Source organism: Scomber japonicus, chromosome 3, assembly GCF_027409825.1.
Source record: "Scomber japonicus isolate fScoJap1 chromosome 3, fScoJap1.pri, whole genome shotgun sequence".
In the NCBI taxonomy this organism is placed as follows: domain Eukaryota; kingdom Metazoa; phylum Chordata; class Actinopteri; order Scombriformes; family Scombridae; genus Scomber; species Scomber japonicus.
This window is the reverse complement of record NC_070580.1, coordinates 17,494,394-17,519,868: the sequence shown is the minus strand read 5'-3', so window position 1 is coordinate 17,519,868 and position 25,475 is coordinate 17,494,394. Positions and strand designations below refer to the sequence as shown.

Here is a 25,475-nt window from a genome sequence, read left to right as displayed (position 1 = left end):
AAGTTGTCAGGTGTTTCTTATATTGTTAAGTTGGTGAAACCCAGCGGGCTGCCTCTTTATATCCAGACTCCCTGAATGACTCAAAGGGGAACACAGAGCAAGTTGAGGGCTATATCACCTATTAACTCCACATTTATACAGTATGTCACCTTTGCTTCAATCTGTAAATGATTTTAACTTTGTAGCTAAACAGTTTTGTGCTACTTTTTGCTTTTCTTTGTACAGGCCTTGCTGTTTGTACATATGGGCAGCTGCAGATCGAGCCTCCTTTCACCATCCAACTAATCCATCCTCAGCATGCGACAGAGGAGGGGCAGCACCTCCCCCAAGTCAAATAAACAGAAGACTTAACAATCAGTGAAAGCAATGCATTTCCTCCTTTATTTCATTCATTATTTCATTGAAACAGGAAAAGTAATAGAGAAAAGTGATGAGACGATAAGGAGACAGAAGTGAACAGAACTGGAGAAGACACTAAACACTAAACACTACAAACAAACAATCAAAGACATTAATCCAATAGCAAATCACAAAAGTTTATGATTTTAAAAAAATTAAGTGTTACTGAAATAGCAGGACAGAGCCGTTAAGGAGGACCTTAAGGTGGTGACTGAGACAACAACCCAATCCATAAACTATCATTCTGAACAAAAAAGACTATTCTTCATTTCATTTTAATAAAATAATAAAATAGCATGATATGTTGTTTTCTATTCAGTTTCTGTTTTCCCTCCATTTTTCCTCTTAGCTCATCTGTGTCTTACATTGAATATTTTATTTATAATTACTGCATGGTTCCATCTATTTTATTTCATTTTAAAATAGGTGTTTGTGTTTGTGTGGGTGCATCCACACACATGTTTGTGCTCAAGTTGGTTAAATGGGCAAAAAATAAGCAACTTTTATGGCCCTTTCTGGCAGAGTCCATCATCATCATCATCATCATCATCATCATCATCATCATCAAGAGCCATTAAGACCTCCACATTTTTTTCCCTGTCTACTTGTGAGGAACTATCCATGTCCAGGCTCCCCCCGACCACCACACCCTCTAACAGGCGATCAAGCTTCTGCCTCGCTGTTATTGTTTTTTCTCTTGTTGGAGTATTAACTGGAGGACAAACTATCTCTGAGGAATACTGCAGAATTTGCCAGAGCTGGCAAGGAATGACGTCAGTATAAGAGTGTACTTAGTGGTTACACATCACCATCTAGTGCTGTTGAATCAGCAGAACACACACAAAGATGCACACACATGTGCGTGCAGTGACAATCTCATTAAAAACATACAACAATGACAGCAAGATGATCCCTTGATCAAACATTTATCTTTTCTTCTTCAATTCTGGCAGAGATTATGACACATGAGTGATTTAAATCCCTGCTATGTACATGAGATAACTAAATGTTAATTACTTAATAGAAGTAACCCAACAGCAGTGTGCAGGGCACTTTGCTCTCCTGACAATATAAATATAAAATGATAATACATGTACCACTATGTTCAAAATGTAGTACAATGTTGGCCACTTTTACAGGTCACAAAGCTCTCTGGATGTGAGAATAATTAATAGAATTTAAATGAATGTAACTCTCGGATAAAGTTGAGTCCAACACAGAATTTCATGGTGAAACCTTGATTCTTGTTTTTGGCAGCTGTTCTTTAATGAGCCTTGTCCTCTATCTTTAGAAAGAGGGGAAGAGAAAAAAGCCCTGGAGTACTCTCACAGAATTAAGCCATTATTTTCAGAGTAAGAGTAAGAGAGAGAGAGAGAGAGAGAGAGAGCAAAAGAAAGAAAGAAAGAGTAGAGAGGAAGTGAAAGTGATGGAGGTATAGTGGAAGTGTGTAGCCGAGGGAGGGGTACTAGACTAAATTCTTTGAATCTCTGTGAAACGAGAGTGGTATTTTGTACTGAATACTGGTCACGGCACAAATACAACTAGAAAAAAGAAAGAAGCATACACACTGCTTGAGGTTCAGTATAAAAATCTTTGGTTCTCCTTTTTTATGACACACTTGCTTGTGTCTATTGCTTAAATTGGTTGCTTCAACTTCAAATTAATTGTGTGATTTTTTTAAAAGCACAGTTCAAATTTCAATCAATAAGTGAGTCTGACAAGGTCAAATTGAAGGTCAAACTGGTCTTTACTGCAGGGTAAAGTCTTGCTATTCTGGATGCTGTGATTGCTAAAGAGATTAACGTCAATTAACAATTTCCATCACATGAGTGAATGAGGTATTCAGAGAATAAAAAATTAAGTTTGCAAGAAAGAAAGTGTTAAGATATAAGAATATAGGTAAAGTGAACATGATCCTAGTAAAAGAAATACACCAATAACAACACTGAGTTTTGTTTGGATTCTGTTTTATCTTTACCTCAGATAGCCTCTGTGTTCCTCACTTCCATTCTTGTCTGTAAGAGATAAATTTGCTCACGGCATGAGGGAGGATTTCTTTCAAGTATTTGGGTCAAAAACAAAACATACAGACTGGGAGATAGAGCAAGGGTTGAGGGGGGGCGGATGAGAGGATAGCAGGACAGACAAACAAAACTGCTTTAGTACACATGGACTTTCCCCACGTGAATCAATATTCAAGCCCTGGTCTCCCCGTTGAGCAATGAGGCCAAAGAGAAGAGAGAGCTGAAAGACAGATGAGACAGAGGGAGGGCTGTGGGATGTCATGTGTAAAGAAGGAGATTCTCATTGGAGGCAAAGAGAAAGAAGATCGCTATGCACATTCTGTGGAGAAAAAAAAGGAGGACAAGGACAAACAAAAGCATCCTACAGTACATGCTGAAGACCTATCAGTCGCACTGCTACCCTGTGGACTTCACATCTGATTATTAAGGTAGGTGAATAACTGCCACTGGATCAAAAAACAAAAAAAGCAATAGAATTATGTTGTGAGTGGAAAAACATTTCTATTTTTAGTTGTAGTGAGTGGAGAAAAAAATAGGGCATGAAAAAATGTCGTGAAGGCTCCATAGTAGGATGCAAAAAATCTGAAACATAATAAATATTTTAAAATATTGATTATTTGTTTGTTTGCAGTGTGGAATATTGTTTAACTTCTATTTCAATCTAATATATTGACACTGCTGTTGTCTTTAATAGTTGCTTTTAAAACACATATTCATGTACTAAGCTTGTTTTATTACATTGGGATTTAATTGTGAGACTACAAACTTTACCAAATACAAATTCTGCCACAAAACTGGCTGGATACTAGATCATGTGATTGAGTACAGGATAAACACAACAGACTGCTGGATTAGAGTTGCATTTTGAATGACATTAAGCAAACAACTTTGTTTAAGAAACTGTTTATTAACTATGTACAATGAGGGCTAATTTGTTATGTTGCTGGCTTGTATTTCTTTATACTCCTCTGTTTAGTGTCGTGGTTTCAGAAAAGAGCTCTAACAAGAGTGGAATGATGTTCTCCAAGTTCAAGTGGCTGATTGTGATCCAGCTCCTGCTGAATGAACAGGCTCTTTGCAGAGTGCCACATCCTTTGGCTCGGAGGAAGAGTCTGCTCCCAGAAACTGACATCCATGAAGTTGAAGAAAAGACAACCAAACAGGATGATCAGGCTCTCTGGATTTCCCAACTTAGCACAACACAACAAGAGGAGAGAGCCCAGTCTGCTAAACATGTCCTATCAGTTCTCAGGGCAAAGCTTCAGGGGCAGATTCAAGATCATCTCCACATTCAAGAGAATGTCAGCTGTGGGGAGCTACTGTCTGCCAGCACTATGGACGATCCGTTATCTTCCACGTTCCCACAGGAGCTTCTGGGTCTCTCTTTAGTGCCCGTGTTGGTGGTGGCAGGCTGCCCACAGGAGGCCCAGAGCCTAGTGCTCAAGCTGTATGACCTGATGGGAGTAACTGATACAGATGAGCTCCTGATGGAGGTGGAGGATCTGATAAAGAGGAGGATGAGCAAGTCAACATCCACACCAGCACCTGTATCAGCAGCATCAACCTCAGAGAGGGATCAAGCAGGGCACCACATAGAGGCTTTGATGTTCAACATTCAGCAACTGGCTGTGGTGGGAGAGGGTATGATGGGACAAGGCACCTCTAAGCAGGAAGAGCGTTGTGAGGGTTGGACCAGAGTGAATGGAACCACACTGGTTGGAACAGCTGTGGACGGAGCCACAGGTGGACTGGAGGAGGCTATGAACACCTGTGAGAGACTGGGTGTCCTGTGTGCTGGTGTGACCAGCAGTGGACTTAAACCTGGCAAGTATGAGGCAGTGTTGAAGAAAGGCAGTCGCATCCTGCCCTCTGAATCTTCTGAGTCTGAGTGTTGGATCCATCAGTGCAGTACCGAGGATGATGTTTTGATCCCTGCTGCTTTAGGTGGACGAATGAGGCGCAGCACCCAAAGGAGCTGTATCAACAAAAGTGAGGAGCGCGTATACAATGTAATAGAGTGGATCCCTGCAGTCAGTACCCTCTACAATCTCGGCACAGCTGTGTATTACGCTTCAGTCAACTGCTCAGAAACTGCCAAGGAGCGAGCCATACTCACTGCTGTTGACCTCAGCACAGATGCTCTCATGGTCGCCACAGGGGGGACTGCTGGGGTGGCGGGCTATGCCCTGGGTGCAGGGGTGAAAAGTGGAGTGAAAGCTGGAGTCAAGTATCTGCTCAACTCCATGAAGGGGGAAGACGATGTGATGGTGAATCAGAACAGCTGGGAGGATGGTGTCATCACTGTAGACTGATGCTTATGTGAAGCTTTGGCAATAAGTATATTTTAGTTTCTACATGTTTTAAAATAACGAGAGAGGATCAATGTTTGTTAACTGACATGGTTTCAGAGTAACAAAATATTTTATTAGACTTTAAATAATCTAGATAATTTGGAAAACAGGATCACACATTATTGTGGATCATCAGACTCAGACTGTTTGAAAGGGAAAAAAGCTTTGTCTTTGTTGTGTGTGTGATTGTGCACACAAACTTCGTTTTACACAATTTGCACAATAATTATTCTTTCTCAAAAGTGACTTTCAGAGAAAAAGAGAAACAATTTAATCTAAAGGCTATTAAAATACAATTAAAGTATAAAGTGATTTACATTACACATTAATTGTAAACAGTCACAGTAATCTAACAATAAGTAACCTCAGATAATAAGCTTTGAATCTTCTAGATACAATAGTTGGACAATTTATCATGTTAAGCAGCAACATTTAAAGAACAGGTCTCAGGAAACTCAGCCCTTAAAACCCTCAATACTTTGATTTTTACCCTCCTTTTTTTCCTTGTGTTCATGTCATCCACCACTTTTCCTCCTTCTGTCGGGTCAGAGTCACATTCCCACCTCTGGTGTAATTGCAGGGAGAATAGATTGTGAACTGAATTTTGTTGTTTTATATGTTCTCCTTTAAATGTTAATAAAGTGTATATTAAATCTGTGTGCATGCAGTATCTGTCGGTGTGCAGTTTATATCCTAAAGAGTATTATGCTCTGTAGCTCCCTTCTACAGGTGTAAAGATGAATGAATGTGCACAAGATTTTATTATGGAGCAGCAAGGTGTATCAGTGGATAAACGCTGTCATCTCACATAAAGAGAAAGAATAAACCTTTTCAACAGAGGTGTAAATGGCTATGGTTGATTTCTATTTAGGTGCCTCTTTTTCAGGGTCTTGGTATTTTTCGTGCTGGCTCACTGTCGCACTGTGCTGGATAACTGGGGCATCTAAATATAATGGAATCGTGAAAGTTATTAGTAACACTGGTGCTCTTCCAAATGTCTTCCGGCAGTCCAACCAGATGCATCAGAGGTAAAGTGAAATGTGTTTGTATGCCTGTCCCTGTGATAGACTGGAAACCTGCCCAGAGTGTTGTCTGCTTCTTGCTCAGTGCATGGCTAGAAAGGCTCTAGCACCCTGAATAGGACAACCTACAAAGATGGATGCATTGATTTTAAATATAAATCAAAACAGAGCATGTTCACTAGTTATTGATAAACATTAGCAACATATTGTCAAAAACCTGAGTGACTATCATAAACAGAGCTAAGTTATTTATGATAACTGATGTACAACTAGAAATCTCTCTTCTAATTCTGAGCATTGTCCTGTCAGCTTACCAAAATCTGGTAGTGGTCAGCTCAGTGGCTAACTATAAAACATAGGCTATATCAGTTTAGCCCTGAATGTATAATAATAATAATAATTTTATTTTGTATAGCGCCTTTCATAAAACCCAAGGTCGCTTCACAATAACAAGAAACACAGACAAAAACACACATTTAGCCTGCAAAAGCCTGCAGGAACAAGTGCCTTTTCAACAGAGATTTAAAATTGTCCAGAGTTGGTGCCTGGCGAATGTCCTGAGGGAGCGAATTCCAAAGTGTAGGAGCTACTGTACCACACTGAAAGCCCTGCTCCCAAAGATTTGCCTTCTGGTGCGAGGGATGGACAGGAGGCCCAAGTCGGCGGAGCGCAGGTCCCGTGAAGGGTGGTAGACGGAGAAGGTCTGTTAGGTACTGGGGTGCAACGGCATGAAGAGATTTATAGGTGAGAAGAAGAAGTTTAAAAGTGATGCGGAACTTTATTTATGTATGTGGTGGAAAAAGATAAAGCAGGTTTGATCAGATAAATAATAAAGGAAACATGCAACTGCTTCCTGGTAAGGGTAGAAAAGGATTTGATTTGAGTAAAAGAATTACACTAGTATCCCTAAATATGTATCTGATAATGTCAGGTCTGCTTGTAAAGGAGAAGAATAAAAAATAACTCCTCAGCGCCTCAGTTTTGAACATATCTCTCAGGTTTCCCATCTTTCTACAGATGTAACAATATGTATTTTTGATATCATCAAAGGCAGGTCTGACATCAGGGAGCTGGGTGAGCAGGTTATTACATAAAGTGTGCTGAACTGCAGGCTTACATGTACTCAGAGATGATTGCAGGTGGTTGATCTGAAGTAAAGGTGTTTGTCGGGTGTGTTTGAGAAGGAGTGATTGACTTCCAGCTCCAGCAGAAGTGTGACTCTGTGGCATAGACTATGTAAACAGATGTGTTTGTATATAGTATATGCTCTGTAGCTGATACTGTGCTGTGACTTCTCTGTCAGTTTCTCTAAACCCAGACCAGTCATCTGCAGCAGTGTGCTTACACAGTCAACAATAACTATGGCACAGAGGTCATGTCCTCTGCTGTGCTAATTCTATAAATAGGCTACACACAAATGTGTACCGACTGGGGTACCTGCAACCCTCAGAGGTATTTTTTCTAATATCTTACAGCTGCTTTATTCTATCATTCAAACTTTTCATGATTGTGTTAATCAATTTGTTCCTAATGACTTCATATCATTGTTTTCTGTTTGTTTTAATTTGTGCTTTTAAAAAAAATACTGATGTGATAGAAACCTGGGGGACACCAGTCAAAAACACCCAATTCTACCTGTGCAAGTTTATATTTCACTAAGACTGTTACTATTAGAGATGATAAGAACACAGAGGATTTAATTGCATAGTCAATGAATAAAGGTGAATTAAAACAACCAGGAAACTGCACAAAATTTACGACTAGTCAATTCAATTCAATAATTTCGACTCCTACCTTTCTTGCATTTCACACAGCACTTTGAAAAAACTTGAACAGCAACAACCCCTCCTCCCTCCTATGTCCCACCCCCGCACTCCCCCTTCGCGAACGCGCACTACAATAAAAAGTTCTGATATAGTTTTCTTTTTCCCCGTGAGAGTGGCTGGAGGTGGAAGCCGTGGCCCGCTTTTGTTGGTCATTGTCAGTCACTACTGTCTGTTTATGGCTATCTACGTGGATCATGGATGTATTGTAATGCCGTGGATCCACAACAGATTCACTTCCGGATGGGGGTGCGCGCATGATTAAGTAATGCAGAAGGGGAAAACAGGCAGGTCGCCCGGCCAATCATATCATTTGGACAGAATGATATGATTGGTCAGAGTTTTCACAGAATATTATGAGAATGGAATAATGATGAATTTCTATGCCTGGTGGATCTCTCTAACATTACATATAACATAACAGTGCCATTACCTTATTAATAGCATTTTAACCTAAACAAAAAATGTGTAAAAATGTAACAAAGGTATGGGTAGCTTTAATTGACATCTTAACTGGCATCTTCATTTCTGGAATGATGTGTCAAGTGTGACATCTGCTGGAGACTGTGGGAATTGTATGTATGAATAAAAGCACTGCTATAGTTATTGTTATAGTGGTAATAGCCAGGAATGACACAAACTAGGCTTATTATTTCGAAGTTACTCCATACTCTCTGTGTGGACAGAATAAATTATACACATTTAAACAGTAAATAACGAGTTAGCTGATATACATTGTGAGGGCACAAATGGGTACCTTTAACAAAATGATTTTGTGCACAGATCTAAAAAGTAAACGAAATTGAGGTACAAGCAGTGGTGTAAACCATCTAATAATTATATTTACAGGTATTGGTACTTGTACTTTAGTTGAGTCTCAATATATAATATATATGCTTCATACATATAACTTCACTGCATTCCGAGGGAAATAATTATTGCCCCACTACATTTATCTGTCTTCCAGAATTATTTATTACATATGAACTTAAACCTTAAAAAGATGCATTCTTATAGATCAATAGAAATAGAAATTAAAGATAAATTCATCAGTAGCCTAATAACGATTCAACGGAATTTTTCCTGCATAGCTAATCTGTACTTTCCATCCCATACTGTGAGCACTATTTCCTGATTTTGCGGTATACAGCACTTTTGCATAGGCTTATTTCTTATGTCAACAAACATTTTGTGGTGAAAGCGTATCAAAGAGACACAACTGGTTTTGTGGTTAAGAAGTTAAAAGACATTCAACTTGTTGCGTCACACGTTCCTCTTCTCGATAAATCCGTCTCAAAACGTCATTTCTGGGAAATATCAAAACAAGGCCTTAAGTTTCTATTCTGCTCTCTAGCTTTGTCAGTGAGTGACGTGAGAATGAACCAATAGCGTGTTCTGCTCTTTGCCCGCCTCGACCAATCAACTGTTAGTTCTGAGTTCACCAGGAAACTAAGCGGATGGATTCAGACATTTCGGCTCCTGATGTCGCTTTATCTGCACTACGTCAGAGCCAAAATGGTGCCTTGGGTTAGCAGGTGATGAGGCAGCTGGGAGGGACGAGTAGATATCCAATGAAACAGGGAACTGAGTAAAAAGACAGGAAATAACATGCACACGCCTGCATACAATTGGAAGTTGTTTGGCTTTATAACACCAAACAGCATTTACAGAGACCAAGTAACTACGAAAAAATAAGCGCTCACTATGCGCCTGTTTTAATTGAACAGCTAACGCTCCTAGCTACAACATTTCTTAAGAGAAATCGGACTGACTGCAGCGTATGAAGTAAGGTGAGTAAATGTGTCATTACCATGGTCATTACCGACGCGTCGAGCACTGTCTGCGCTGTTGATTAACTGTTTTGAGAAGAGCTAACCTTCACATGAGCATACATAACATACAAATCAATTGCACTCGGTCGCAGCTTTCAGTAGACTACCAGAAACAGAATCACATAATTTGCATCTATTACAAACCATAAATCATAACAACAGTTTGCACTTTGCTCCCTCGACTGTCGATTACAAACTTGTATGAAACAGTCATTGTTTAAAATAGAAGTCTTTTTTTTTACTGCGATAAATTTGTGATGATGTGATGATTCACAACAAATACAACAGTTTTAGGCACAAAATGTTGTAAATGCTTTCGGAAATAATGCCATGAATAGTCTTATTAACTGGTTGACATCAAATTAAGTGCAATAAACAGAAGAAAACTTAAGATTTGGTGTGACCACATTGTGCCTTTAGAACAGCTCCAGCTCTCCTCGGTATACTTGCACACAGTTTTCGATGCTCTTGGCAGGTAGGTTGTTGAATAGCATCCTGAAGAACTTTCCAAACTTTCTCTGTAATGTTTCTGATCTTCATGAAAAGATCAGGTCCATTAGGTTCAAACCATCTATTACAGGACTTCTATTATTGTTCTTATTGTTGCTTAAAATAGTTCTTTATAACTCTGGATGTATGTTTGGGGTTATTGTCATTCTGCAGAATAAATTTAGAGCTGATTAGCTGACTCCTTGTTGGTACTGTATATGATTCTTGATCACTGAATTTAGTCATTAATATGTCATTTGGCTGTTTGTGTGCATATTGGTGTGTTCTCTGTAGAAATCAGCATGACTCAGTGGGAGAGACTGAGGAAACTGCCTGCTGTGTACGCACAGCAGTTACATGAGCTCTATGACAGGGATGCTTTGCCCATGGATGTTCGGCACTACCTGTCTGGTTGGATAGAGAAGCAGGAGTGGTAAGGCAGCATTATCTCTTATGGCCCTAGTATTATCAGAGTCATAAATGTTTGATCCTGTTTGTCAAGCATTGTGTTTGTATCTTGTATTCTTGTTCTCTAGGCAACGAGCAGCGCGGGACCAGGACTTGGCCATGGTACTGTTCCAGGTCCTGTTGGAGAACCTGGATATTCAGCACAGTCGCTTTGTACAAGAAGAGTCTTTCTTAATGCAGCACAACATTAGGCGCTATAAACATAACTTTCAGGTTTGTCTGTTTTTAGAGAGTACTTAGTCAACACCCCAGGTAGTTTTCTCTCATTATCCTGCCTGTGCCAATCATTTTACATAATTAACTTGGACTCTGATGATCTTCCTCCATGTGCTCTCTCTCCTCTCACAGAAGTACCAGGATGACCCGATGACCTTGGCAAGCACAATCTCATGGTTTTTGGAGAAAGAGAAGGAGATTTTGCAGACTGCTGATCTGGATCAACAGGTTGAGCAACACTACATCAAACTATTGACACGTACACCAGAAACACTCATCTATCCGGGCAGCATGCCAAAGAAAATAATTCCTGCATTCAGCACATTTAAGAAACAGAACTTGTCGAATAATGATACTTTTTCAAGGTAACTTCATACATATGTTTTAAAATTGAAAACCAAGTCTACAAAGACTTTGTTCTGTTGTTTTAGTTCAAGTACTCCACATATGAACATATAAACTGCAGGACTCAGCATATGGGCTTAAAAGCAAATATGTTCAGCCTAGTAGTGAAATTGTTCTAACTTCCAATTTCATCCAAAGATATTCTTTGTTGTACAACAATATTTCCCAGTATCATAGCTGAATGTTTCCTTATCTGCATGCCTGCCCCTGATTGATCTCAGGTCCAGTTTTTGCATGTGGAAGAGGAAGCCATGGAAACAACCAGCCAGCAGGACCTTGAACGTAAAATGGCCGGCCTCAGGAATGACGTGCAGGTACAGTTTTATTATTGTTACTTAATGTTATTACATTGTACTTTGTAGATTAACTATATTACAGTTATTGATTTTTTTCTCTGTACTTTTTGGAAAATAGTGTATGGAACATACAATGATATGTCTGGAGGAGCAGCAAGATGAGTTTGATTTTAAATACCAAACCCTCACGATGGAAGGTAAGTGCATTAAAATGTTCTGATGAATATTTGCATGCTCTGATGATGCTTTCTGAGGATGAGTAATAAAGTGGTCTGAATGTCACTCAGATACATGTTGTCTTTTACTTTCCTGTTTGGAAACTGTGATCTCACTCCGGAAACTTTTATTCAGCTAGGGGAGACGAGGCTGATAGGAACCAACAAATGAAAGTCCTTCAGTCACTTGTCAACAGACTGAATGACTGTAGAAAGGTAAGAAGTTATTGATATTCTTTAAGAATGCCTTAATCTCACCAGTCCAACTATTCTCCTAATTATTTTATTTTTTGTTCCCTAAACCATATAATCACTTCCCTAGAGCACATTGGCAGACCTAAACAAGCTCCTGGACAGGACTGAAGACCTGATCAACACGTTGGTGAAGAAAGAGCTGGTGGAGTGGCAGAGGAGACAACAGAAATCCTGCATTGGAGCTCCAGACAATGTTTGCCTGGATCAGCTAGAGAAATGGTATCTTCATCTCCACAAGCTCCACACTAGTTTTAATCTTGGACATTTACTTAAATAACATAAATAATAAGTGTTAGATCACAAACTGTTTAAATGAAGTTCTAGGCTGGAGCAAAACATGCAGTTATCATTTTAATTGTATGAAGCCAATAAGTTAGGACAGGAGCTGTTAAACTGTCTTAAGGCTGGAATTTAAGACAGCCAATATCACAAGTCCTTTTTCCATTCTCTAATGCCTGGACATAATCTATTTAGCTTTTTTCTTCTTGTTTTGCAGGTTCACTTGTGTGGCAGTGTGTCTGTTCCAAGTGCGCGAGTTTATTGGTAAACTGGAGGAGCTGGTAGGAAAAGTGTCTTATGACAACGACCCTGTGAAGATCCACAGACCAGCCCTGCAGGAGAGAGCAGATACTCTTCTGAAAGACTTAATTAAGAGGTTTGTGTCTCTAAGGCACTATTCGTCATGCTCTCTCACTGTCTTATGATTTCCTTTTAAAATTTCCTAACACAGATTTTTTATTGTTTCTTGAAGTGCCTTTGTGGTTGAGACTCAGCCATCCATGCCTCAGGGGAAAGGTCCACTGGTTCTCCGCACAAATGTCCAGTTCTCTGTTAAGACCAGGTCAGTGTGCCATGTTTGTATTGTAATCCACATATATAGACATTTGCATACATAAAGTTTGACCATTGAATTGATAGTAAAATGGCACTCAGTATCAGTTTTCATAATTAAATATGTAATAATTAGCACGATGGTTGCTCACATTAGGCCTTTGACTGTTGTTCTAAAGAAGAGGAGGTATAGAAGACATTTGAAAGATTGCAAACAAAACAATCTACTGGTTTATAGTGGATCTTAACCCACTTAATCTCACTTGGACTGCAGTTGATTGCATCACCACAAAAACATGAGCTATTTTGAACTGATGTTAGGATAATAAGGAAAACAAAAGATAATGTAATGCTATTTTGTAAAGCTGTTACTGTTACTAGCTGTTGTTTTCCCAAATGTGATTTAAATCTATCAAACTTTTAAAAAAAACCTTGAGAGTGGTGCTATTTTCCTGTTTCTCTACATTCTGTTATCTTCCTGTATCTTATGCTTGTCATAATGTTTTCAGATTCCTTGTTAAGTTTCTTGAGCTGAACCACTCCATGAAAGTCGATGTATCCATGGACAGGTGAGATTCCCCCTCTTAGTTGGAGATACTTCTATTTTACACAGAGCAGCCCTGCAGCCTTTAGTTATTGACTTCAAACAGTACAGGAGAGGTGTTGTGTCTCCCCCCTGTGGTCACTTTTGTGTTTTTCTTCCCCCTGAAATTAGGGAGGCACCTCAGCTCAAAGGGTGAGTTTCTTTTTTAATTTTTTTATTTAACTTCCATATCAATTGGTATTTCCAGAGGCGTTGTATCAAGCTTGTATTTGTACGTACATTTGTTTGACCAAACCTGTCATGCCTGCAGATATCGACATTTTAATGTCCTGGGGACCAAAAGCAAAGCCTTGAACATGGCAGAGAGCCAGAGCGGAGGCATGGTGGCAGACTTCAGACATCTAGTGAGTGAAACTGATTTGGAAGAGGAATTTTCTGTGACAATGATCAAAGAAAAACAAAATTACTGTTTACTTGTCTACTCCACTAATTGTGTAACAGATCTGACATCAATATACACTGTTGATAACACTGAGTTATACAATAAGATCTCTCATAGTGTTCCATATAGTTTATTTGAACCTTATAGCCTGGGCCTGGTAATCCCAGTATTTTTGTTTTATATGATGGTTGATGCTATTCTCAAATGCACATGTAAAGGGCTCAAGCCTCATCCAACAGCTAAACTCCAGTATTTAAAAGACTTAAAAGCTGAATTTGTTTTGCACGTAGACCTTGAAGGAGCAGAAGTGTGGAGGTGGCGGCAAAGGAGTCAGTGATGTGAGTAGACATTGACAACACTGAAGATGCCATCACTGTTTCATGTTATCTCAACCATTAATATTTGAGGAAGAATGTAAATAACTGTATAATGATCTGTGTGTGTGTGTGTGTGTGTGTGTGTGTGTGTATGTGTGTGGTGTGTTAAAAGATTTCTCTGAGTGTTACAGAGGAGCTGCACATCATCTACTTCAACACTGTGTTTGAGCTGAAAGGCGTGTCAGTTGCTCTGCAGGTGGAGTTGCTTCTGCATCCTTATATGAAAATGTCATTAAGTATCACATTATCATGTTTATTATTGTGATGTTGCATCTGTGACTTAATAAAAGTTGTCTTCCCCTGGCATCCAACATAGGCCTCCTCCCTCCCAGTGGTCATCATCTCCAACTCCAGCCAGCAGCAGAGCGCCTGGGCCTCTGTCCTGTGGTTCAACATGATCAGCCAGGACACCAAAGTGAGAAATCCCAAATTATTAACACACACTTTGCAGCATTTTGTGATTTAGTTGTGCTGTTATGCTGTTGTAAGCCATCAGAAATGAATGTTAGTTGCTAATGTGTCTGTGTCTCCAGGACGTCATGTTCTTTGCCAAGTCTCCTGCTGCTACTTGGCCACAATTTAGAGAGATGCTGAGCTGGCAGTTTCTCTTTGCCACCAAACGTGGTCTGAATGATGCTCAACGGGAAATGATTGCTTTTAAACTCTTTGGTAAGTCCTGCTTCAGCTGCTTGTCTTTGCTTATTTGAGTGGTTGCTTAGTCTTTAAATTAGGATTCAGCTCAAACATGTTATAAGTAAACATCTAAGACATCTTTATTTGATTTTGATACACGTTTCTATAGTGGATCTGGTATTATCAGACTGATTGGCTTTACAATAATAATTAATAAAATAAATATTCACAAAATGCTTTTGTCAGTCTTTCCAAAAGATAACTGAAAGCATGGTTTACTTGAGAGGTTTGCACGTCATGTTGTAATTTTAATGAACTTGTGCTGAAGCTCACACTGGTCTGCACTTCACTCCGTGTGCATTCATGAAGTAAGAAATTATTTATACAATTTCTCACAAGAATAGAGCTGACCATACAAACCGTGCTCTACTCTAACCACTGGGGGAAGTGGTAAATAAAGATGTATGCAACAATAAAATCATAAACTAAATAAAAAGGACCCTCAAACGCGATTAAAAAAATATATATATATATATGTATATATGTGTGTTTTAATTAATGCCTGTTATATTCACATCCACTATTACTAGTCTCAAGTGTTTTATGTGTGTTAATTAGATTGGAAGATACCTGCAAAGATTTGTGCAGTTTGTGTAGATTATGATTCTCATTAGACAATATATTCTGGCATCCTTCACGTCTCACAAACATGATTGTGTCAGTGTGTTGCATAATGCATCATTTATTTATTTTCACCCATCAGGAAGGCAGCAGAACTATGACACCTGCAAAGTAGCTTGGTCCAAATTTAGCAAGGTAAGAGTAAAAACTTTTTGGAAATTTGGCATGTTAGCAGCATGGCTTGTGGAATGGCAATGTCATTCTATTATTATATCTATATCACACAATTTGACTTCAGTGATTTGCTTCACTCACGTTTTGGTTTTGAATGAATAGTCTTGTTAACTATTACATGGATTTCCATTAAATAGGAGCACTCACTCATGTTCCCCTCAGGATGAATTGTAATAATCATAATTGAATTGTAAAAACCATGAATTGTGATCCACTAGTTTTTCCACTAGTTTTTCATCAAGGGCCACCATCAGGTCAGATATGTAGTTTGGCCTGCACTTTGGTTTATGATCAAATACCAGCAAAAATGACATTCCTACCAGCCTCAATTGTGCTTTGTACTGAGGGCTAATACACATGTTTGCTACCTAATATAGTAACTAGGCAGTTAACATAGTAAATATTAGCTGCTATACATCAGCATTGTAAGTATCGTTTGTGTATGTACTCTGTTTGTGTGTGTTGATGAGACTTTCTATCAATTCTGTTGCAGGAAAACACTCCCGACACATTCTGGGTGTGGTTTGATGGCATCTTGGTGATGGTGAAAACCTATCTTGAAGACCTGTGGAGGGACGAGTATGTAGAGCATGCTAAACCTATTGAAATCTTGGTTTAAGTCAGACATGTCTTTAATTGTTGGGAAACTGAGTTTTGTGTGATTGAATATGATTTTTCATTTGTACTGCAGCCTCATCATGGGTTTCGTGAGCAAAGGCAAAGAGAAGTCCCTCCTGAAGAAAAAACAGAGAGGCACGTTCTTGTTGCGCTTCAGTGAAAGTGTCATCGGAGGTATCACCTTTTCCTGGGTGGATACCACCTCAACTGGTGAGAGGCTTTTATTTCATTACAATGCTGCAAAATATTTTGGAGTTATACAATATAAACAAGCTGCAAGTTTTATTATCTTTACTCACATTTCTTCAATGGGTGATCATACTCTGTCTATTCCAGGTGAGCCTGAAGTAAAGACAGTTCAGCCCTTCACCAAAGTTGACCTTTGCCAGATTCCCTTCCATGAAATCATCAGGAATTTCCAGATCTTAGAAGCTGAAAATGTCCCAGAAAATCCACTACTTTATTTATATCCCAACACCTCGAAAGATGAGGCTTTTGGAAAATATTACACTGACAAAACTGGATGTGAGTGCAGCATCAGTCTTTTCCTTATACTTTTTGCTTGTCACTTAAAAAACTCTACTAAAAAACACAACTCACATATTCAGTTGTGATTGGTAAAATTGGAGTTTTGGAGATGAATCTGACACATTAAATCACATTTCAACTTCGTCTTCTTTTTCAGCTGACAATCCTTATATAAAGTACATCAAAACCAAGCTGATGTTTGTGTCAAAGGAGTAAGTATTTTATTTTATTTTTCCCAGGCTGATTTAAAGTGTGTTGATTGTTTGAATAAAAAAAAAAGTCCCCTATATTTTAAATATACTGTTTTACGCAAATCTTTACATCTTAAAAACAAAACAAAAAGCACCTACTTAATGTAAGATGTAGTGTACCACACCCTTTTATGTAATGACTGTTTATCATTGGTCATGTAGGAACACACTGGAGGCTAAGTCACCCATGTCCTCTGACATGGCACAGGGTGAAGGCCTGGAGCCAAACAATGGCCCGTGTGGAGAGTCAGCTGGTGAGTCATGGCTCTCCTTGCTGTCCCATCCAATTAAAAACCTCGTCAAACAAATTGCTCTCCCTCCCTCCATCACAAAGCTCTGCCCTGCTATCTCTGTTTCGGCCTTGCAGTGTATGGGGAATGCTGGATCTAGATAGATGTCAGGTGAAAGCTATGAAATAGAGTTAAACTTCTTACTTGCCAACTGTGGGGCCGCTTCTACTGCATGCGCGTGTAGTCTGAACATAATATGTTAAAGGTATGGAGGTGGTGTGGTTGAGGTTTTTTACTAACCCTTTGATTTTGCATTTAACAACACTTTGCTTGATGTATCTATTGAAATCAACTGAAAAAAACCCAAAAAACAAACCAACAGTAATCAATCACCAGTGATCAATCATGAAAAGCTATATTTGGCTACATTATTGCTATTGTGATTATTACTTTGAGTAATAGTGCTAGTCAGGCCCGCCATGCATCATCTCCAGGGTTCAGGTTAAGATGATTATGCATGTCTTTCATGTCTGCATGTCTTTTCTCTTTTTCATTTTCTCACAAATGTATAGATTTTTCACAAATATGTATTTTTGACAAATTATTCCAGCAGATAATTGAATGGTGAGGATAGCTGATCCGCTGTTGCTCCGGTGTCGGCAGCCGTGGTGCTAGTAACAGCATTTAGCATTTCGGAAGTGATGTACTTGAGCTCACAGTACAGTACTTTTAATTGAACTGTTGCACAAATTAAACAAACAAAAGAAAATACAAGCATAAAACTAAATTAAGTGCAATTAGTAAAATGTAGTCAGGAATAAATTAGTTATGATAATTCACCCAATTATCAAAGTAAATTTGATGAGTATGTTATACACTAAATCAAATTTTAGTTGTACACACGTTCCTGCACCTGCACCTTTAGTAGTTTTGGGCTGCGTAGGACATCACATCCTCTGTTGCTCTCATTTCCCCAGTGAAAACAGTACCAGAAATAAACAACATGGCCACAGCAGCAGAAATAGTTTCTCTCTCTTGTCCCTCTCTCTGCTCCCAGAACAAAACAACGATCTTCATCCCCTGGAGTCTCCTCTGGAGTGTTCTCTGGAAACCTATCCTCCTGATCCCATGCTGTCTGGCCCGGTTGGAAACCCGGAGGACGATTTACTTTTGTATCTTAACAACCCCAACCTCTTTGATGATACTGACATCTTACAAGATGAACAAATGCTACCTGAGTTCGGTCTTCAAGCATTTCATTGTCTGCCTCAACAATCCTGTGGAAGCATGTTCAGATAAGCATCTGTTAATGTTTAATTTAGTCAAACCACTATATCTCTCTCATCGTCAGCTTTACTTTTAGCTTCTTACATTACAACATACATGTCACAAACTTTATAGCGTAGCAAATCCAGCAGTGACAAAATAGTTTGCTTTGAATACTTTTTTACTATGAAATACTTCACAGTCACTCTGCTAATCCTGACATATTTATGAAAAACTTTTGTTATCACGTTTACTTGGAAATCATCAGAATATAGCCATTACAATTTCAAATTGTTATGCTGTGATATTGTTAAATGTGGTTCAGTGAGAATATTTGAAGACACGAAAGAGAGATAATTGAATGAGCTGGACTCATAGCCACTCCACTAGTGTCCCAGATACCACTATTAGACCCCTTAATTATTGAACTCTAAACGATTTGAAACGATTAGCATTTCGGGACACTGGATTTTTCTATTCATATATCTAAAGAATGTCATAAATCTGACTTTTTAAACTGAGGGAAAAGGATGACTTGAGGTACTGTACATAACTGAGACTGCACATAATTTGTTTTGTACCTGTTGTTTCTCTCTGACATGTTCTGGTTGTGATTCACTTTTCTGAAACATGGCAGTTCCTCCCTTTTATATACTTTAACATTCATCTGTTCATTTATAAATCAAAATGAATTGTTAATACCAATAAATGTGAAATTTGTTTGATCTGTTACTAATTACTGAATGTTGATATTAACATCAATTGAAGCGACGGTTCGGCATAATTTTGACGTAGTCATATGCACCATTACGTCTATCTAAGCACCCCCTCAGCCCTTTTTTAAAATTTGGAGATAGTTAGAGCCATCAGGCGAATGGCTTAGTACAGGCGCTAATGGGACCACCAGTGTATCTGGTAAATGACCCCACTAATAATGTCTGGATTGTTATCAAACTTCTACAGTAGAACAAATAGGGTCTTTACTCATAAATCGATGGATTGGAAAGTTTGTAAGTACACCAGGAGTTTATTAAAATAAACACTTACCTGATGGCTTTTACTCTGCTGCTACTGCTAAAGCTGTAAACATCATCGAAATCACACGCGATCACTGAAATACTGTGTGGTCGCGCGAGATCCCGCACAGAGCACATCTATTGCCGGAAGAGACTAGTAGTAGTAGTAGTGAAGAAGGAGCAAGAAGCAGAGTGGAAATTGGGCTTGTGCTACCCATGGTTTTAGCACAATATAATGGGTAGTAGGTCATTCTGATGGATATTTCCTACCTGACAGTATGTGCTACCCGTGGCTTTAGCACAGACCTCTTGAGGTCCCCCAGACTGCCCAACACGACCAGGTCAACCTCCACATCCATGTCAGCCTGGAGCTGAACTAAATCCTCCATAATATGCCCCAGATGAAACTGGAGGTAGTCTGTGGGTTCGTGGTTGTCTACATCACTCGCCAGTGACCCCAAATCATTGGCAATGGCTCTCATAACACTTTCCATGGCTGGCACTTTAGTTCTACAGCGAAAAGTTTGGTGTAGCTATCACTCCAGTCCAGGCAGTAGTAGTAGATAGTATTACACACACCATTCAAACCAGTCCTGCTTAAAGGTAGAATATGTAGAATGAGCAGAACAACGCCATCTAATGTCTCGAGATCGTAGTCGCAACAACCAAAAAGTAATTCCAGCAGTCGGGTTGCCAGGTCCGGTGCCGGATTTTATTTTAGCTCTAACTCTGTAAATATACCACTTTATCCACATGTCTAACCTTTTTAGTCGAGAAAGTAGCCCTTTAGATCAACAATGTGGCGCTAATTTGTCCAAATAACATCTGCTTAAAGTTTTGTTCCTGCGAATTCGGAGCCACTCAAGTTAGCCGTAGCGAGTAACGCACTTCCGGTCATTTTCACAAAATAAAACACCCGTTGCCTTTTATTATTAAGAAAACCATAACGATAGAGTTGGTGCTTTTATTTTGAAAACAGGAAGCGAACATACCCTCGCTGTAACTGACTTGAAACCACCGAGGTACATTACATTGTAATTGTGTAATTGTGTTCTTTTTACAGTCTATGATTGTAACGCCAGTGGGAGTAGCAGCAATGTCTCTGCATGTACTGCCTAATCCTAAGCACCGATTGGCTTGTGTGTGGTGTCGTCAGAAGCAGAAGAGGCTCACGGTCGTAAACATCTAGTCACGTGTACTCTGAGATGGACGCGCAGGTCAGGAAATGACGTACACGGACCGTATATGGTTTTGTGTTATTATATTACGTGTTGGACTAAATACATGGACATATTGAGGGAAATATTCCGGTTTTATGGAAACGGATTTCATATTTCACAAGAATGGATACTTGGCGAGCTGTACAGAAAGTCCTGTGTCATAAGATGATCGTTGTGGATAAAGGGAAGACTTTGAAGGTATGTAGGCATTATAGCTTTTCTCACTTAGCTGAGTGGCTAGCCAAGCTAATCGCTAATACTGTTACGGCTGTGAGCAACCATATAAGTCGTGAGTGGTCTTGAATGAATCAGAACAATCTAAGCTTTCCAACAATGTACGGCATGAGTATATATGTTTAAGGGTTGGTGTTTAAAACATTCAGAAGAACGTGTGGCTACCTCCTAACATCCGTCCCGTCCCGTGAACGGAACAGCGTGCGTTAAGAGGTTAATGATCAAATATCAAAATCCGAATAGCGTCAGAAAGTCAACCCACTCTCCACATTTCCATTGCTACCCCTTTTGATACTTCATGGTACACAAACAAATAGCATCTCATATGAAAGCTAAGACCCTGGCGAGTTCAACAGTACCACTATTATTGCGCTAAAAACTCAGTGAACCAGCAGCATACAAAGGTAAACAACCACTTATTTACAGCGACTAACAGATATTCTGTCTTACCTTCGAAGTTTTGTGATGAAAAGTTGTACTTGACAGCAAAAAACGCTGGTTTTAGTAATTCCAACACCGCCGTGTTTGTTTACAACTCCATTTCACCCAGTGCCAGCCTACAGTAGCTGCACCGGAACAACAGACAACCCTGGCAACCCGCAATTCCAGCCGCTAAATGGCTGGTACAATGTACACAGAACGTGTCAGAACGTCATTGTCGTACCTGTCAAAAAAATTTAAAAATATTAATTCAGACTAAATATTTTTTTTTTATGGAAAAGCAATACTTTCATTCTGTACCCCTCAAAACGCCCTGTGGCTGTATTATTTTAAAAAAAATATAGCTTTTAATAAATATTCTACATATTCAACCTTTAAGTCTAATGTTAGAACCGCCCACCTCATTAACATAAGGACACGGGAATACAGAAATAAATAAACGTGGAAATGTAGGAATAAATAAATAAATGTAGGAATAAATAAATAAATGTAGAAATACATAAATACATGTAGAAATGTAAAATTATCCTTTTTCATGACAAAAAATATGTATTTATTTATTTATGCATTTATATATTTATATGTTTATTTATTTATTTATTTATTGTTGTCATTTTTTGTCCTTCAGAAATCACACATTGTATCAGTTGGTTTATGAATATGGAATATGTGGAATATGAATTTTCTTTGCCTCTGTTTGTTTTCTCAATAAACAAATGCCTTGACAACCAAACATGCATACACATGCTCAATCCACCTACATGTCAAACTAAAGCCCAGATCACGTGAACTATTTTTATCATTAGTCATCTACTGTCAGCATGTAAGAGGGTACACAGTGTTGAGAAACTGAGTCATGAGTTCCTGAATTATTGAAATAGTTATGCTGTGTTAGCGAGAAATACCCTGTCCTGATTTGGTAACAATGGGGGATTTTCATATGATGTAACAGACATGTAGAAAAGTGATGACGTAAAGGCACATGGTTACAAATAGCTGTTTGATGAACTGTTGCGAACACTATAGAAAATGTATTACAAAATATAATTTATTCCATTCATAAGATAAACACATACTGTCATCATACATACAGTAATACACACTGTAAAAGCAAAACAGCAGCAACAACATTTTTTTTTAAATATAATAATGCACAATTGTGAATCACATGGAGCAGTCTGACAATTTGGTAATGCAACATAAATAAAATATAACACATTTTCTGAGAGACGCTGGTTTACTTTTCTCCCTTCGCCTACTGGATAGAAAGAAGGGAATATCATACAGGATTTATATCAGGATAAACACTAGACAAGTTCCAGGAGTCTAGGACCTCAGAGCTGAACACCAGGTCCAGAGGCAGGTGAAGGGTGCAGCAGCCCTGGTGAGCAGTACATGGTAGGCCTGTCGAAACTGTCGATTCATGACAGCATAGAGCACAGGGTTGATACAGCTGTTGAGTAGAGGTTTGCACAGAACATGTGCAGTACCCGTGGGGCGCGGTTATGTTTATCGGCTATGTTGAGCAACAGGAAGGGGACACAGCAGAACACAAAACACAGGAAAACAGTAAAACACATTTCAACATCATCTCCTAAGGTTACTGAGTGGGACGTAGACGCTGCAGTGGTAGGAACAGGTGTGGTTGAAGGTGGTGTAGGGTCAATACCAGGGGAAGGCTTGTTGGTTGCAGATGGATATGTGGCCTTGGTAGAACCCTGGGTTTTTTGGGGAGACTGATCGCATCCTTATTTTGGGCTCGATCCTCATGGCTGCTCATCTCACAGCTACACGTGTTGGCCATGCCACTCTCTACACCAGTCATAGGTCATTTGTACCAAAGAAGCTGGTTTCTTCCTGGATGATCGTGGGCTGAGCCTGTAGCGGAGTAGAGCCTGTGAGGCGATGCAGACACATCTGTAGATGAGGAGATAGAATGCACCAACGCAGCCAAGGCCTACAAAGAAGTAGAAGAAGAGCAGGATGGTGGAATAGGGGTGACCCCTGATGCGGTGGAAGCTGCATGTGCACACCTGCGGTACAAATACAAAAATAGGCCGCTACCAGGCAGAGTGTGATAATGGACACAGAGTTGGAGAGGAAGAGGAGCAAGCCAAAGATGCTGCACCAGGGCTCCCCGCTGCACCATCTGAGGTGTAGATAGGAATCAACTGAGATGGGCTGCAGTACGGCGCAGTACAGGAGGTCAGCTACAGCCAGGTTGACGATGAGCACATTGAAGTGAGTCCTCAGACGTGGGTCTAAGGCGAAGGTTAGAATGGTCATCAGGTTTCCCACCATACCAGTGATGGTCACGGCACATCCCCACAGCACAGCAAAGTACCGGTAACCTACAACTGACAGACTGTAGCAAGGGGGAAAACATCATCCTCGGTTTGGTTTGTGTGGTTCATCAGCATTCTGTCAAGTAAGAGGAATCAGAATATAGGTTTACTCACCTCAAGAAAACTTCCTTTTAAACAGAAACCCAACACTGTGCAGTGTCAGCGATCCCAGCAGGTGAAAAGGGAAGTTACAGGTGCTATACATAGTTTCCACTTCCTGTTGAACAAAACTCTGTTGACAGAGACCTTTGTTTGCCTTCAGTATATCTTCTTGTCCATTCACTATATGTTTGTGAGCAAAGTTTTTATTAATGAGAACATTTTTAAGAGCCTATTGAAGAAAAATCATTCAAGTCCTTGTTCAAAGTTTGCTGTGTAGTTGGATGTTTATTGATATTCCAAGATATTGCTGAGCACACTGACACAGAGTGGGTCTGAGACATTTTATAAAGTAAGACCAAGGCAGTGATCAGCAAAGAAACAAAAGAAAGGGAGAGCATTTGCATTCAGACCTTACAGTGTAACACACAGGCAAGATCAAGGGATACCTTGGTGGGGGGAAGTTGTTCTTAGGTGGACAGTTGACAATGTTAACTGCAAAGCATCACAACAGGAGGAGGGTCTACATTCAAACAAAAGCCATAGATGAACTCATCAGGGGGCAGTAATGATCAATTATTATTATTATTATTATCATTACTTTTCTTCTTTTTTTCTGTTTGTTTGTTTTGTTTTTTCTCCCATTTACTATACCTTTTTTTTTATCGTGTACTTTACTATATAACTGACAGCACTTGGAAATCAGCACTACAGCACTTTAACCCCTCAAATGTCCATATATCTACCACTGTCATTCATTATGATCAATAAAAACCACAATAACACCTATGTACTGGATTGTGCATTGCTGCAATCTCACACTCCATACACACCCCAAGCAGTCCCTTTTCCCCTCTGATCACTACTCAGCTGCAATTAGTAACACAGTATAAAGCTTAAACAAGAACAATGTACCAAAGCAACATGAAGTGTGCAATACTATTATGTACTATATGCATCATATTATGTGTAATGTAGTTAATTTTAATTTTAATTTTAGGAATTGTGCCGGTAACATCTGGCAGAGGGGACTACCAATGGAAATCAGCCTTTGACTACAATTGGGTACATTTATGTTTTTAGTTCTTTGAAAATGTATAATGTTGTACATTGTCCCTGTGGAGAAATAGATAAATAAATAAGGGCAGTTCAATTTCTCACCTTAAAGCTGGTGGTGTTTCATGCCAGTGTATTAGTCTCTGTGGTGGTCTCTTCTGAGTATTGGGTTTCCTGTTGTCAGATGGTTTTATGTGCATCCTCTTTGTTTAATCTGTCTCCACAGACACTGTCACTACCATTTTCTTAAATATGTTTGGTTACTGCACTAAAACTCAAGTAAACTTCTGATCAAATAGTTTGAAAGCCAAATGGATGTTTTATATACAGTATCTGTGATGTAACTGTCACTTATAACTATATATATATATATATATATTGTAATGTGTGTCAAAACAGAAAATGTCTTGAAATATTATAAAAATATCTGAACATTACTCACATTGCGTACACTGTGTACTCACATTATCACATTACTAAACTACATGTACAACCAAATCCATGTGTGATTTATTGTTATTAATGCCACATCTGATTACATTTAAAAAGAAAAGAACAAAAAGGTAAAGAATTCACTTATCAACATTTCTAATGATTTCATGTATAATTTTGTTTTTATTTAACAATTAGGAAGCCCCAACATGTAATTTTCTCTTTTTTTTAATAATCTACATTTACAGTAAAGTTTCAATAC

At 39.1% G+C, this 25,475-nt stretch overlaps 3 protein-coding genes across 4 annotated transcripts; 2 read left to right on the top strand and 1 right to left on the bottom strand.

Annotated features, from left to right (window-relative positions):
• Nucleotides 1-2,704: 2,704 nt before the first annotated feature.
• On the top strand, nucleotides 2,705-5,614 carry apof (apolipoprotein F). Its single transcript, XM_053315049.1, has 2 exons — nucleotides 2,705-2,851; nucleotides 3,400-5,614. The coding sequence occupies exon 2, from the start codon at nucleotides 3,437-3,439 to the stop codon at nucleotides 4,733-4,735; it is 1,299 nt and encodes a 432-aa protein (XP_053171024.1). The 5' UTR covers nucleotides 2,705-2,851; nucleotides 3,400-3,436; the 3' UTR covers nucleotides 4,736-5,614.
• Nucleotides 5,615-9,214: 3,600 nt separating this feature from the next.
• On the top strand, nucleotides 9,215-19,981 carry stat2 (signal transducer and activator of transcription 2). 2 transcript variants are annotated; one of them, XM_053315211.1, is made up of 24 exons: nucleotides 9,215-9,404; nucleotides 10,235-10,373; nucleotides 10,477-10,621; nucleotides 10,757-10,852; nucleotides 11,251-11,343; nucleotides 11,444-11,522; nucleotides 11,677-11,756; nucleotides 11,863-12,014; nucleotides 12,292-12,450; nucleotides 12,547-12,636; nucleotides 13,136-13,195; nucleotides 13,342-13,362; nucleotides 13,481-13,574; nucleotides 13,903-13,950; nucleotides 14,102-14,185; nucleotides 14,306-14,404; nucleotides 14,523-14,658; nucleotides 15,386-15,438; nucleotides 15,971-16,056; nucleotides 16,169-16,305; nucleotides 16,432-16,620; nucleotides 16,781-16,835; nucleotides 17,037-17,128; nucleotides 18,162-19,981. In XM_053315211.1, exons 2-24 carry the CDS (start codon nucleotides 10,243-10,245, stop codon nucleotides 18,401-18,403), a joined length of 2,421 nt encoding a protein of 806 aa, XP_053171186.1. In that variant the 5' UTR covers nucleotides 9,215-9,404; nucleotides 10,235-10,242; the 3' UTR covers nucleotides 18,404-19,981. The 2 variants fall into 2 exon arrangements, with proteins under 2 accessions (XP_053171186.1, XP_053171185.1); XM_053315210.1 differs by having other exon boundaries at nucleotides 9,215-9,409.
• Nucleotides 19,982-22,560: 2,579 nt separating this feature from the next.
• On the bottom strand, nucleotides 22,561-23,701 carry gpr84 (G protein-coupled receptor 84). Its single transcript, XM_053316389.1, is given in 6 exon segments — nucleotides 22,561-22,744; nucleotides 22,747-23,022; nucleotides 23,025-23,104; nucleotides 23,106-23,339; nucleotides 23,341-23,657; nucleotides 23,660-23,701. Coding segments are annotated over 6 exon segments (1,086 nt in total). The 3' UTR covers nucleotides 22,561-22,607.
• Nucleotides 23,702-25,475: the final 1,774 nt, after the last annotated feature.